The following is a 14154-nucleotide window of genomic DNA, read 5'->3' as shown; positions in this document are numbered from 1 at the left end:
TTCCTTTTTCTTTATCCTATTTTCTCTTCTATTTTCAATTTTTCTATGTTATTTGATTACTAGTCTAATTAATAAAACATGTATCAAACCACTAAATAAAAATCTAATTTCTAACTCTAAACTTCTAAAATATTGGGATATTACATGCACTACTTTAATAGTAAAGCGGCAAGTACGAGGTCGATCCCACAGAGAAACTGGTGCGTTGAGGGTGTGAATAGTTGACAGGGGTCGGCTGCTGCCACGCTTTAAGTTGGGAGTTTTTAAACTACTAGATTACACTAGGCAGAATATAAACTAACTACTTGATCAAGGGACTCATCATGCAAACAACAGATAACGAACCAAGTAAACGGCAGACTGGAACAACGACTTAATTACCTAATCATGCTACGAGACTACGAACCATTCGGTCATTCAACATAATGAAGATTTAAACACTTGATCGGGGATTTCAAAGCGAAACTAGCTGGAACAGTATGCCGGAAATATAATAACTTCGATTTTTATAAAAGATTTCAAACATAGAACTGGAGAGTGCGGAATACAAGCAAGAGTCTTTAACTATGAAACAAAATGAAATTTAACTAAGCTAACAAGTTCAGAAAACAAGAAAGTAAGAGAGCGAAATAAGCTGAGAAGTCCTCGATCGGAAACTTGAGACGGCGCCGAACAAATATTGATTTCTCTGTCGCGCTCCCTTCGGTGGCTCTCTTTCTAACTGACCATTTCTACTATTTAACTAGGCTATTTTGGAACTGAGGAAGACCAGGAAACAGGCGGAAAACTAAACTAAAACCGAGGAGAAGGAAGAAGATGCCGAAGAAGAAAAAGATAATTATTATGGCGTTGCATCCTCTATTTATAAGTTCCTCACACAACCTCCAGCTATGATAATAACTTTGGTAGCGAATATTCGTCCTTGTTGGGATCGCGTGCCTCATCAATTGATACGTGTCCTTCTTCTAGAATGTCGTGGTTCTTCAATAACAGAATGAGGATTCGGCTTCCAGCACATCAGCCTCACGTGTCTTCCTTCTAGAATGCAGTGGTCCTCCGGCTAACTGCTTGATCACCTTCTTGATCAACCCACCCAGTTTTTTGGCCTTTTTCGCCTTCTGTGCCAGCTTGATCAGTTTGGCCTTGTTGCCCTTGGTCAAGCAACATTCCTGTACAATTAACACTCGCTTTGCACGATAAACTGATCAAGTAGCATACATTTTACCCCTAAACCGATGCATGAAATATGCCTTATCAGAGATGTAAATGGAAGATAAAGTCTTATAACTATAATAGGAGTAGTATTTTTCTTCTTTTCATGAAAGATCATTGTTCGAGGGGAAGGTATTTGAGAATGTATTATACATTTTCCCATTTTAAAGAGATATCTTTACCTCTCCATTAATGGGGAGATAAAATCTTATAACTACTGCATTTGCCTTCTTTTTTTGAAAAATCTTTCTCGTATTTGAGAAGGTATTATCCATTTCTGTTTTAAAATGCATCTTTGTACAATTTTTTTATTTTAGAAAATAAAATTTACCTTTCTATATATCTTTTCCATTTAAAATTATTTTTTTTGGAAGGTTATATTTTTTTTTTTGAGAAGATAAATATATGATATACATAATCTCTATATCTTACTTCCTTTTTTAACTCACGAGACAAGATAGAGTCAACTAATCATAAACGAAGAAAGTAGTAGTATTAATTTAGGTAGGGAGAATATTATAATTATAAAATACTACTCAATTAACGGCATCTTTGAAATTTGGATATGAACACACATAAATTGGACAGATAATCGATAAAATTCACGTTTTGTCGTATGTCGTATATTAAATACGTTAGAGAGTAGTGCCAATCTTGAGTGTTGTCGCACATAGTGTTCAGTATATTCGAGGAGCCGTTCTTGAAATATTGGAAGAAAACAAAAAAATATAAGTATCTTATACTGCAGCATTGTACACATAAAACTCACAGTATCACAACTTGGTATGATTCTTGTTGATAAAATAAAATAAAATAAAATAGCATTTATGCATGCTTTATTGGCGGAGGTTGAGAGGGGAGGCGCCGCTCCTCTCCTTGTCCACTCCTCCTTTGGCTCTTACTGTTTGCTGCCAACCCGACTCTTCTGTCTTCGCATGGACTCTCTTGTTTACACCAACTATGCTATATATATATATATGTATTCTTTCTTGCTTTCTCTTCTCCAACTACAAAAGAAGCCTACCGCCGCCGTCTCTAGCTTGTTGCAATGGAGATGGACAAAACCACTGCAGCTCTAGAGGCCATCAACAATGAAACTATTGATCTGGTAGTTATAAATTTATATTTCTGGATTGTTTACATATTATTGTTACATGTATATGATTCGTAAGTATATGTGGTCTCTCAGGAGAATATCCCTATCGAAGAAGCTCTTGATAAACTGAAATGCACAGAAGAGGGTCTGAGCTCGGATGAGGTGGAGAGACGGCTTCAGGTGTTCGGTCACAATAAACTCGAAGAGAAAAGGGTATTAATATATGTTATTTGATGCATTAGTATTCAATATTTTGGCTTACTAGCTGGCTAATCTCTTGTGTTTGGTGTGATAAATGAAGGAGAGCAAAATACTGAAGTTTTTGGGGTTCATGTGGAATCCTCTTTCTTGGGTGATGGAAGCAGCAGCTATTATTGCTATTGCTGTTCCTCATGGAAAGGTAAAGTGAAGAACATGATATTTAATTTAAAAGGAAATGAAATTAATTACACCTATTCATATATATATATGTATATATATGCCTAATGAAAGCGTTTGTGTTGCAGAAAAATAACGTTGATTATAGCGATTTCGTTGGGATTATGGGTCTTCTTATTGTGAATTCAACCATAAGTTTTATCGAGGAGAATAATGCTGGAAATGCAGCTGCAGCTCTTATGGCGCGGTTGGCTCCAAAAGCAAAGGTGATTTAAAAGCTTGTGTTTGGTAATTTTCAGTATTTGGTTTTCAATTTTCATGTGTGTGTGTGAAGGTTTTACGCGACGGGAAATGGAATGAGGAAGATGCAGCAGTTTTAGTTCCGGGAGATATTATTAGCATAAAACTCGGGGATATAATTCCTGCGGATGCAAGATTACTCCAAGGAGATCCTTTAAAGATTGATCAGGCTAGTCTCTTTTATGTTCTTGCTAGTTACATTTTTCAAAATCTTATTTGTTTTAATCTTTGATGAGTTGTGAAGGAAGCAATGTTGTGTATGTTTCAGTCGGCTTTAACAGGAGAGTCACTGCCTGTGACGAAGCATCCCGGTGATGGGGTGTACTCGGGCTCGACCTGCAAGCAAGGTGAGATTGAAGCAGTTGTGATTGCCACTGGAGTCCATACTTTCTTCGGTAAGGCGGCTCATCTTGTCGAAAACACCACATATGTTGGACATTTTCAGCAGGTTTTCTACTTTTCATCCTGTCTCTTTTTAGTCCGTTCGCCAATAAATGTTTTCCAATGACCATCAGGTGTTGACATCAATCGGAAACTTCTGCATCTGCTCTATCGCGACCGGCATGGTGTTTGAGGTGATCGTGCTTGCATGCCAGCATAGGAAATTCCGGGACGCGATAGAGAACCTTCTTGTGCTATTGATCGGTGGAATCCCCATCGCGATGCCCACAGTTCTGTCTGTCACCATGGCTATTGGCTCCCACCGCCTTTCGCAGCAGGGCGCCATCACCAAGAGAATGACAGCGATTGAGGAAATGGGCGGGATGGATGTTCTCTGCAGTGACAAAACCGGCGCTCTAACTCTCAACAAACTTAGCGTCGACAAAAGCATCGTTGAGGTTTTTGCCAAAGACGTTGACAAAGATATCGTCGTCTTGATGGCTGCAAGAGCTTCCCGGCTGGAGAATCAAGACGCGATTGACTGTGCCATTGTTTCCATGTTAGATGATCCCAAAGAGGTAACCTTATATAATGTACTATACTTTATCTGTCCCAATCCGATAAATGTGGCTTCGACTCATGCCTGTTTCTACAACCGAAGGCAAGGGCTGGGATAACGGAACTTCACTTCCTCCCCTTCAACCCGACCGACAAGAGGACTGCCCTCACCTATTTAGACAGTGATGGCAAAATGCAGAGAGTCAGCAAAGGTGCTCCAGAGCAGGTAATAAGTCCAATTCAGCCATTTATTTACGTACGAATATTACTAACCCGAAAACGTTCATGCGTGCAGATTCTTAACCTCGCGTATAACAGATCAGAAATTGCAAACAAAGTGCACTCTATCATTGATAAATTTGCTGAGAGAGGTCTCCGATCGCTTGCTGTTGCTCGCCAGGTTACTTTTCTATAGATTACGAGTATAAAAAAGTACTACCTTATTTACGAACGTAAAATCATACGTTTCAGGAAGTCCCAGAAGGAACGAAAGAAAGCACCGGTGGTCCGTGGGAATTCCTTGGTCTTCTTCCTCTATTTGATCCGCCTCGTCACGACAGTGCAGAGACTATCAGAAAAGCTCTTGATCTTGGAGTTAGTGTTAAAATGATAACAGGTTTGTTATTGCGAATACGACATTGTTTGAACATTCTCAATATGAAACATTATAAGAAGTTTAAATGTTGATCTTGATCAGGTGATCAGCTAGCAATTGCGAAGGAGACTGGACGGAGGCTTGGAATGGGAACCAACATGTATCCTTCCTCGTCGTTGCTTGGAGACCACAAGGACTCATCGGCTGCTGCTCTGCCCGTGGAGGAGCTTATCGAGAAAGCTGATGGATTCGCTGGCGTCTTTCCAGGTAATCATACTATTACTTGAGACAGATAGCGTTTTACCAACTGAACTACTCTTTGCCAGTATGATTTTAGCAAACATTCATGGCTGCAGAACACAAGTACGAGATTGTGAAAATCTTGCAAACCAGGAAGCACATATGTGGGATGACAGGAGATGGAGTGAATGACGCGCCAGCGCTGAAGATCACAGACATAGGAATCGCAGTTGCAGATTCCACTGACGCTGCTCGCAGCGCCTCTGACATAGTCCTCACTGAGCCAGGTCTGAGCGTCATCATCAGCGCTGTCTTAACGAGCCGAGCAATCTCTCAGAGGATGAAGAACTACACAGTTACCATTAAACTTAACTAACACTTCTTTACTGATTCTTCCTAATTTGCAAGGTCAATGTTTTTGATCCCTATTTTTTTTTTGTTTGGCAGATATATGCTGTGTCCATCACAATTCGTATAGTGGTAAGCTTACAAACACTCCTATTTAACAATATGAATGTATGTTATAAATGTGGATGCTGATTAGTACTCACTCACACAGATGGGATTCATGTTGCTCACGGCATTTTGGAAGTTCGATTTCCCACCCTTTATGGTTCTTGTCATTGCAATTCTTAACGATGGTAACAATGTGTACCCATATTGCTTTCAATCTACATGTTCATGTTCGTGTTCGTGTTCGTGTTCGTGTTCATGTTTGTTTACATTTTTCTTCATTTTAGGTACTATTATGACAATATCAAAAGACAGAGTTAGGCCATCTCCAATGCCAGATTGTTGGAAATTGAGTGAAATTTTCGCGACCGGGATTGTTCTTGGAGCTTACCTTGCTCTTATAACTGTTATATTCTTCTACTTAGCCTACGAAACTGACTTTTTTGCGGTAATTAAAGACGCCTCTTGCATCGTGCAACAATTCCTTTTTGAATATAAAAGCATGCATGCGTAAATGATTGATCTAACTATGCCGTGCTAATAATTTTGATCAGAAACATTTCCATGTGGAAGATTTCAGCAAACACGTTGGCGAACTAATAGACGAAAGCTCAAAAGAAGTGAAGGAGAAGCTATCATCTGCTGTGTATCTTCAAGTGAGCACCATCAGCCAGGCTTTGATATTTGTGACTCGGTCGAGAGGGTGGTCCTACACAGAGAGGCCCGGCCTCCTCCTTGTGGCGGCGTTCATCATTGCACAACTGGTTGCAACCTTATTATCCGCAGAAGTGACGTGTGGCATGTTCAGGATAAAGAGAATAGGGTGGGGATGGTGTGGTGTGATCTGGTTGTATAACATCCTGTCATACTTGCTGCTTGATCCAATCAAATTTGGAGTCAGATATGCTCTCAGTGGGAGAGCATGGAATCTCCTGCTTAACCAAAGGGTTTGTTCTACTTATATCAACATACTAGTAGCTAGTACAGGTCCTTGATAGGTTGCTAACTGCTAACTATGTAAATACGAAGCCATTTGTAGCAACATACAAATGGCTTCTTGTTGACATCTATAGCATAGGCTGTTGACATAGTTAGCAGTTAACAATTAGCAAATAGTTAGCAGCTGATCACACATCCTAGCTGGTAGTGAATTCAAAAACCAAAAATATTTATATTTTGGTTTCAGACTGCCTTCAACTCCCAAAGGGATTTCGGAAAGGAAGCACGAGAAGCAGCGTGGGCAGCAGAACAGAGAACCATACATGGTCTGCAATCCCCAGAAACCAAAATGTTCAGCGAGAAAAGCGCCTCGAGGGAGATGAACATCATGGCCGAGGAAGCTAAGAGACGCGCTGAAGTTGCAAGGTCAGTACACAAAATGTTTTGCAAATATGAAATACTTACATGATTGCTTGGTTGTTATGGGCTTCTTCATTTTATATATATATATATATAGGTTGAGGGAGCTGCACACATTGAAAGGGAAGGTGGAATCCTTTGCAAAGTTGAGGGGGTTAGACATTGATGTCAATCCACACTACACTGTCTGATCATATATATCTCTCCTTAAAGCTATGTTAGTGTAATACATTCATCCATCCACAGAAAGAGTCAAATTAATAAGACAGTTTGCATCTGTTTTTTATCCATTTATACACTTTTCATTGTATTTTGCTTCAAGTTAAGTATTGTAACAACAGATTGACCAAAAGTAGAAGAGATAATGACAATGGTTATGATGTTGTTGCAATTTCCCCTTCATTGTTTGTGCAAATAATTCTGTGGACGATATTATGCTAATTGCAACATTATAGGTTTGATACCAACAAAATTGCCATTTTCATATACTTTCAAAAAATCAATAATGATTGGCCATCATAAATCACAAATTTCTCTAAAATCATAAATAAAAAAACTTAGACATATGTATATGTCACATGAAAATAGATAGGCCATCAAAAAATTTGTAATAACACTGTTGCCGAAATTTGCTCTTTCTTCGAAGCAAACATAATTATTATCGTGCGCTCCTAAGGCCATCCGCAACGCTGTCTCTTATTCGTCTGTTAACCGTCTCATCTCTTAACTATTCATAGACCCCACTGTACTTTTCACTCCATCTCTTAACTAAGAGACAACACCTACAACCCTTCATCTCTTATCTGTCTCTTAATCATTTCATCCCTTAACTATTCATTCAATTTCATTTTTTATTTTTATTTCCAACAAATTCAATTAATAAAAACACACTTCATTAAATAAAATAAAATTACAACTTAAAATCCTAAAAAAAATACATAATTAAATTCGTGGCAAAATAAATAAAAAAAGACATAATTTAAAATATAATTTTATAGAAATTATAAAAACTACTCCGCCGGCGAATCATCCCCCGAAGGCGGTGGCGGTGCACTCAAGCTACCTGGAGGCGGAATACCAATTTGTCTTGCCATATACTCAATTCCGGCAAGATAGGCTTGATATTGTGGAGGCGTCATGCGGGAAGTGTCCGTCATCGTGGCGGTCAAGAACATAGACAATAGGGTGTTCGAGCCCGAGCCCGCCTGGCTTGATTTGCTTCAGCCCCTCCTCCCTCTAGCCGCCTTCGCAGCCTTGGTCCCTTGCGGCCGACAGCGCCCACGGGAGGAGCCCCCTGCATCGGTGGCCGTGCCCTCAACCTCTTGTGAGGCAACCTCTTGTGAGGCGCTGCCTGAACCGCCCTCACTAGACGAGTATTGGCCACCCGCCGTGTACTTCGTGCACTTCGAGCTCGAGCCCTGGCTGGACTGGACACCGCCGGCCCACCTTTCAATGTCTTTGACGGCCTCCCAAACATCGACATGTTTGAATTCTTTGACCTTGTCGTCAAAGAAGACTCGCAAAGCCGCTCTCATAATGTCGGTTCCACTGGCTCCGCTTTGGTATTAAGCTGCTTCATTCTTGTAGATGCCGCAAAAATTTTTGACATCTCTGTCGACGCTGTCAAAATGTTTGCGGAGCATCTTCAGGGTGCGGCGGCGGGACCTAGCCGGCTTGTTCTCGTTGTAGACGGCGGTGACCTTTTCCCAAAAATACTTGCCGGTTTGTTGATTCCTGACAATGGGATCGTACTAGACGCTGACTCAAGCGTTGAACAGAGTCATCATGTCCGCCCGGCTGTATAGATGACGGCCTATATCCTCCTCCTCGGCCGCCTCCTCCTCTTCCTCCACGGCGTCGAATGCGCGACCCCTGGAGCTTCCACCGCCTCGTCCTCCTTCCGGATTGGGTTGATCCGGATAATCCTCCCTAATTTGGGATAATCCCTGCGAATACCTCGGGGCGGAGGGACGAGCGTATGCATCGACATCAAAATGGGGTGGTTGGTACGCCGCCGGCCTCGACGAGCCTTGGGTGCCCGGCGTCGACGAACCGGAACCGGAACCGGAACCAGAACCACCCAAGACATTGTACATGCCCCCCGTCGCCAAACGTGTTTATGTCAAAGCCGCCGGAGTTTCCGTCGCCGGACATTTTGTGATGAAAATTGGAGATGTGAGATGAAAATTGGAGAGGAAATGGAGATGATTTGAGAATAATAGATGTGTGTTTGTGTGTATAAAAAGGATGAAATAGGAGTATTTATAGAGTAAAAAAAGAAAAAAAATAAGAAAAACATAAAAAAAAATTACCGTTCAACGGTAATATTACCATTTATTTAATTTTTAAATTTTTTTTATTAAAATCGAATTTTTAATAAAAAAAATGATTTATTGCGTCAGCGTGACGATGTCAACTCGCGGGTCGGCGAGTGGGCGTCACGCCTAGCGCCAGCGCGCGCCATGTGGCGAGCTGTCGCGCGAGCAGACGCTCGGCGAGACGGGACCGGAAGGCTGCAACGCTGTCTCGCGGCCGTATCGTCTCTCCGAGACCGAGACGCCTGCGAGACGCATTGCGGATGCTCTAATAAGACAAATCTGGAGTATACATGAATCTCATATATTCAAAAAATTACATTATCATCAAATGAAACAAAATTAGTTATTCGAAAATCCAGTAAAGTCTTAATCTTTTAAATTGGTCAATGTACTAATGCACTATGAGATTATAACTTTTAATAAAAGTTAAAAAATAAAGGCATCGAAACTTTTGATAAGGTCATATTATGGGATATATCCAATCTAGAAGTAGATAGCATCCTAGCCTACTCAAAGTTATACTATTATTCTTCTCTTTTGTTTGTAGATAATACTCCAAACATTGGCGATATAAATAGATGGAAATAGCATTGCATTTAGGGCAGCATACACGAAATAAATAGGTTTGGGTCAAGTTTTATTGGGTTTGGATCCCTATCAGATTGATCCAATAAAGATTTGAAAATTTCGAGATATGTTCGGATGACTCGTTAAGAAGCTATTATTTTTAATATTTAAAACAGTATTACACTTTAATTTTATCTTTTACATTTGAATCGTGATGAAGTTTTAATCACGTTATAACAAGTTCTAGTTTTGTAATACTCCATCTGTCCCATTAAATAGAGACTTTTTTCATAAAATAGCTTCTTCCTATTTTTGGTAATTTCTTTTTCTCTAATGAGGTTGTCCCCACTCTCCATTAACAATAATCTAATTATTTTTTTTCTTTCTATATCTCTTATTTTAGCAATTATGCATTAAAAATCAGGTTGTCTCAAATGTTTTAATTTTTAGCGGATGAAGTAAAATATGGACTAGATTTTATAATGTAATAACAAGTTTTAATAATGTACTTGCATATTTTTTTCTATATTCCATATCAAATGGTTGATGATACATTTACAAACAGTCAAACAATGACAACCACTCGTGAGATCAATACAAGAAGTGTTAAATCATTGAAGAAACTTGAAGAAATATATACACATCATATAAGTTATTAGTATGCACATTAGTTGTGAAAGATTCAAATAATTAGAAAAACAAGTTTTCTGGTGTATACAAAGCTAAGTTGAGGTTGAGTTAATCCTTCCTAAAACACACTTATTATGACAACCTAACAAATAAAATTATAACTTAACAAAACCCACTCTAAACACTATCATCTTCTATTAACAACGACAACCAACATGTCATTTCCTGCATTCTAGGCGTGAATCGGATTATGACTCATGTCTGAAGTGCCGGAAGCTGGGTTAGCCTGAAACGCAGATGGCCTCGCAGAGCCCTCGACAAGTTTAAGGGAGAGGGCTGATGGCCCGCCATCTCCGATGGATTCCCCTAAGCTTAGATTTGACATGCCAACGAGCTCGTCCACATTAATAGGGCTCTTCGAATGCACAGCAGTTGGCTTCACCACTTCATGGGCTTCTGCTATGGCAGGCTCCGTATTGTATCCTGGCCAAAATTGGACAGGCAACGGGAAGAGAGGAGCGACATAAGCAGGATACATGACAGGGTAAGGATATTGAGAGCCCTCCGGGTTTGTCGGAGCAGTGTCCCCGTCGTTGGAGTTTGCAGATCCCATGGATTCACAGTCTTCATCTACAGCAGTAGGAGCTGCTGGAGCGCTGCTTTGTGTCTCGGCTTGAGAAGGATTCACAGGGAAAAAATCTCTTGACATAACAGTAGTATCGGCGGACTGCAGAAGAAGAAATTCAACATTTGAATAATATGGATGGCATTTTACAGAGCTTAACATGGTCTATATCTATCATCTGCCTATAATCAGATCGATAAACTTTTTCCAAGAAAAAAGTGGATAACTGGAGCCCCCTGTTCCATAAGCATACATCTTGTTTTGCATATAGCTAAGAGTCATTAAGGGCCTACTAAATGTGTAAAGATATACGTAGTGTTGAGAAATAAGGAGGCTTACTTCGTCAGCAACAATATCAAATAGGCTTGAGCGTCTCTTTCTCCTTGACACGTTACTTTGTCTGATGAAGTACTTTTGGGCATGGCTAGCAACCTGAGTGGGTGTTCTAGAGACCACATAATTCCGTGCAATGCCACGCCAATCACCTTTACCAAGCTTTTGCAAGCCAATCAGAAATAACCTATGTTCCTCTTCTGTCCAAGGCACTCCTGGAAAATAAAAGTACAAAGTAAAGGAAAAGGAAAAGACCATATATAAAAACAACGAGAAAAAATAAAAACAGAACGGTGGAATCATTGAATGGAACCAACTTCTTGAATAGCTATAACAAGCGTTAAGGGTAATATAAACTGAAATTTGATCATGAACAAAAGATACCGTATGACCCACCCATAGTTTCAGCACATCATTGAAACCCAGGCCCGGCCCTGGGGGGGGTCGAGCAGTGCCCCCGCCCCGGGCCCCCAAAACGTTGGGGCCTCCAAAATCCAAATACATACATGAGTATATACATGCTACTGGGCCAGGTCCAAACTTTTAAGGTAATAATATAAATTGTATGCTATAAATATTGTCTTGGATGTATTGAAGTGTTTTATTACTACTGTTGTTATTGTTACTATTAGTTTATAGTATTATTATGGGGCCCCTCTTTTAGTTCCGCCCCGGGCCAATAAAAACTCAGGACCGGGCCTGTTGAAACCTTAACCTGACCCCGCCCCAAAAACTTCAGCTTACATCTTCGACTTTCCCTTTTAAAGTATAAGCATTGAATATTACAAATTTATTCCACATAACTCGGTTATTTTGCTCAAATTTTGATTATCTTAGTTCTGCATATAATCATTTTCAGGATCCATGTTTCGTTCTTATGTCCTTTTCCCTGTGTATTGGCATTCAAAGCTGCCATCATGGATGCCCAAAGTAGAGACAGATTTTCAGGAATGGTTAGGACATTGAAATTTAACAAACAAATATGTCGGATATTCGTCCTATCATTCTATTCTCTACAGAAACAGAAGAAATAGAACACCACAAAAACCAGTTTTCATTATCTCTTGTTCCCCTTTATTCCAAGATTTTAGATCATATCATTAACACAAATTTCAGTTTTTTTCAAGGAGTTTCCAAGAAGTCCAACCACAGATGCATGCGCGAGAGCACAATTAAATTCCATAAGAGGCAAAAATCACATATGATCATGATGAAAAACAGTCACATTAGTTTCACATTCTTCCCAAATCATTCAAGCACTTGAATTCAGAAACCAAAATAAGCCTAAAAATCAAGCAGGGCAGACACATAAAATCAGAATAGCACACAAATTGAATAACATGCCTTTTAAGGGGGTGAGTAGCAAATTAATATGGATACATATATCAAAAAGCTCTAACACTCTACACTAAACCCAAAAACAGTAAAAGCTCGTTCAATTCTGATTCAATTTATCCAAAATCAACACTAAATCAAAAGTAATCAGATCCAAACACATACCCCAAATTACAATCACAAAACCTAATAAGCGAATAAATAAATAACCTTTTTTCCTCTCACGGCTGGAAGAGGAGCCAGCGACGAAGTCTTCAGAAGCGTAGCCATCGGCGGGAGAGGGGTGGTCAGGGGTGTCAGCGGGGGAGTTATGAGCAGCGCTTCCACTTCCGCCGCCGCCGCCCATGTAATGGGTCAAGTTTCCCATACTAGCGCTCTTCCGAATCGAACCATCAGTCAATCGGACACCGAAAAGCTTGACGCCTCGATTGGGACAGGTGCGGGAGTTGTGGCCGTTGTGGCTGCAATGCGAGCACCGCCTCGTCATTTCCGTTTGTTGGATTTTTTGGTACAATTACGAGATCCGAGAGAACATCGGGCATGTGTGTTTTTTTTTATGTTTAATATTGGTTTTGTGGCTAAACCGAAGGTCTGGTCTGGTTTGGTCTCTGCGCTTTGTGGTTACTACAGATATAGATATAGAGAGAGAGAGAAAGTCTGATCCAATGGAGACAGAGAGAAGTGTGAAATGGAAATTAAAAATATTAATATATTATCATGTTTACATTTCTTTTATAAAAAGTTGTTTTCTTATGGAAATGATTTGAAAAGATATTATAGCTTCTTTAATTTAGAATCTATTATTTTTTAAGATATACTACTTACCTTTTGAACTCATAAGATAAGTGAGAAATTTTTTTTTTTCTTTGGAATTGCTCTTAGTAGTATAGCTATTTTGGAACTTTTTTTAAAAATTTTTATAGAATAAATCTCATATGCCACTAATTTATTTTGTTTATATATTTAATACGTAGTAGTATATAAAAATATAATGCTCATTTCATTAATTTTTTTCTATTAACTATTATTTGTATCATTTAAATTCGTGCTTAATTAAAATGAGATGTAGCTTTATTATTCTTGTTAATATTTCACATAAAGAGTCATAATATATTTTTAAAAGAGTCAAAATGAGACATCGAGATTATATCATCGGCCCACCGGATAAAACCAAATCTTCATTTTTTTTTTGCTTAAAACCAAATCTTCATTTTTTAATTGCTTATGCAAATTAATTGAAGCTTCATTTTTGTAACATTTAACAGTTTTTAGTGGTTCAATTTAAAATTTTTGCAACTTGATGCTAGTGTGTTCTCCATTTGTTCAAATGTGAATTGATATTTGATGCGAGTCCCCTCAATAAATACTAAGAATATTCTATGAGGCAAATATTAAATGAAATGAAGATCTCCTTCTAATGATAGGAATTAAATAAAGGTAGAGTTGGAATAAAGATAGACATTAAATGACAATTTATTTGTATTTTTATATTTTTTATTTTATTTTCTTTTTTTTATCGTATAATAATAAATTAATACAACGTAAATATAAACCCTTAATTCGTATGAAAGAACCCTAAATTTAACAAACAATGAATTTCAGAACTCTTATAATGTTACACTAGTACTCGAGTATTAACTAAAATTTATGATGCATCGAACTTCAAAAAAAAACTAACAAAATATAGGTGGAAAAAAATATTTGAAATTATTCTTAGAGTTATACTATCAATTAATATATCATAAAACTACAACAATTCGTAATCTTATTTTGT

The 14154-nt window shown here is 38.8% G+C and overlaps 2 protein-coding genes across 2 annotated transcripts; one reads left to right on the top strand and one right to left on the bottom strand.

Annotated features, from left to right (window-relative positions):
- The first annotated feature begins 2819 nt into the window (after positions 1-2819).
- LOC121748178 (ATPase 11, plasma membrane-type-like) lies at positions 2820-6963 on the top strand. Its single transcript, XM_042142404.1, has 15 exons — positions 2820-2952; positions 3021-3155; positions 3255-3434; positions 3502-3945; positions 4029-4151; positions 4221-4325; positions 4397-4541; positions 4623-4787; positions 4877-5115; positions 5208-5240; positions 5320-5401; positions 5501-5661; positions 5768-6160; positions 6400-6578; positions 6670-6963. The coding sequence occupies exons 1-15, from the start codon at positions 2851-2853 to the stop codon at positions 6761-6763; spliced, it is 2580 nt and encodes an 859-aa protein (XP_041998338.1). The 5' UTR covers positions 2820-2850; the 3' UTR covers positions 6764-6963.
- Positions 6964-10081: 3118 nt separating this feature from the next.
- LOC121748650 (transcription factor KUA1-like) lies at positions 10082-13054 on the bottom strand. Its single transcript, XM_042143124.1, has 3 exons — positions 12591-13054; positions 11052-11260; positions 10082-10814 (listed from the first exon to the last, which is right to left on the bottom strand). Exons 1-3 carry the CDS (start codon positions 12865-12867, stop codon positions 10320-10322), a joined length of 981 nt encoding a protein of 326 aa, XP_041999058.1. The 5' UTR covers positions 12868-13054; the 3' UTR covers positions 10082-10319.
- Between the last annotated feature and the right edge of the window lie 1100 nt (positions 13055-14154).

This window comes from Salvia splendens, chromosome 9, assembly GCF_004379255.2.
Source record: "Salvia splendens isolate huo1 chromosome 9, SspV2, whole genome shotgun sequence".
Taxonomy (NCBI): domain Eukaryota; kingdom Viridiplantae; phylum Streptophyta; class Magnoliopsida; order Lamiales; family Lamiaceae; genus Salvia; species Salvia splendens.
The sequence above is the reverse complement of the archived record's forward strand: the minus strand, read 5'-3'. Positions and strand labels throughout refer to the sequence as shown.

Excerpts from the sequence above, each read along its gene's own strand:
- LOC121748178 (XM_042142404.1), top strand. The coding sequence starts at position 2,851 with ATGGGTCTTCTTATTGTGAATTCAACCATAAGTTTTATCGAGGAGAAT. Across the intron at positions 3,435-3,501 it reads ATGTTGGACATTTTCAGCAG|GTGTTGACATCAATCGGAAA; the intron begins GTTTTCTACTTT and ends AATGACCATCAG. Across the intron at positions 4,788-4,876 it reads ATTCGCTGGCGTCTTTCCAG|AACACAAGTACGAGATTGTG; the intron begins GTAATCATACTA and ends TCATGGCTGCAG.
- LOC121748650 (XM_042143124.1), bottom strand. The coding sequence starts at position 12,867 with ATGACGAGGCGGTGCTCGCATTGCAGCCACAACGGCCACAACTCCCGC. Across the intron at positions 11,261-12,590 it reads CAGCCGTGAGAGGAAAAAAG|GAGTGCCTTGGACAGAAGAG; the intron begins GTTATTTATTTA and ends TTTATTTTCCAG. Across the intron at positions 10,815-11,051 it reads TTGATATTGTTGCTGACGAA|TCCGCCGATACTACTGTTAT; the intron begins GTAAGCCTCCTT and ends CTTCTTCTGCAG.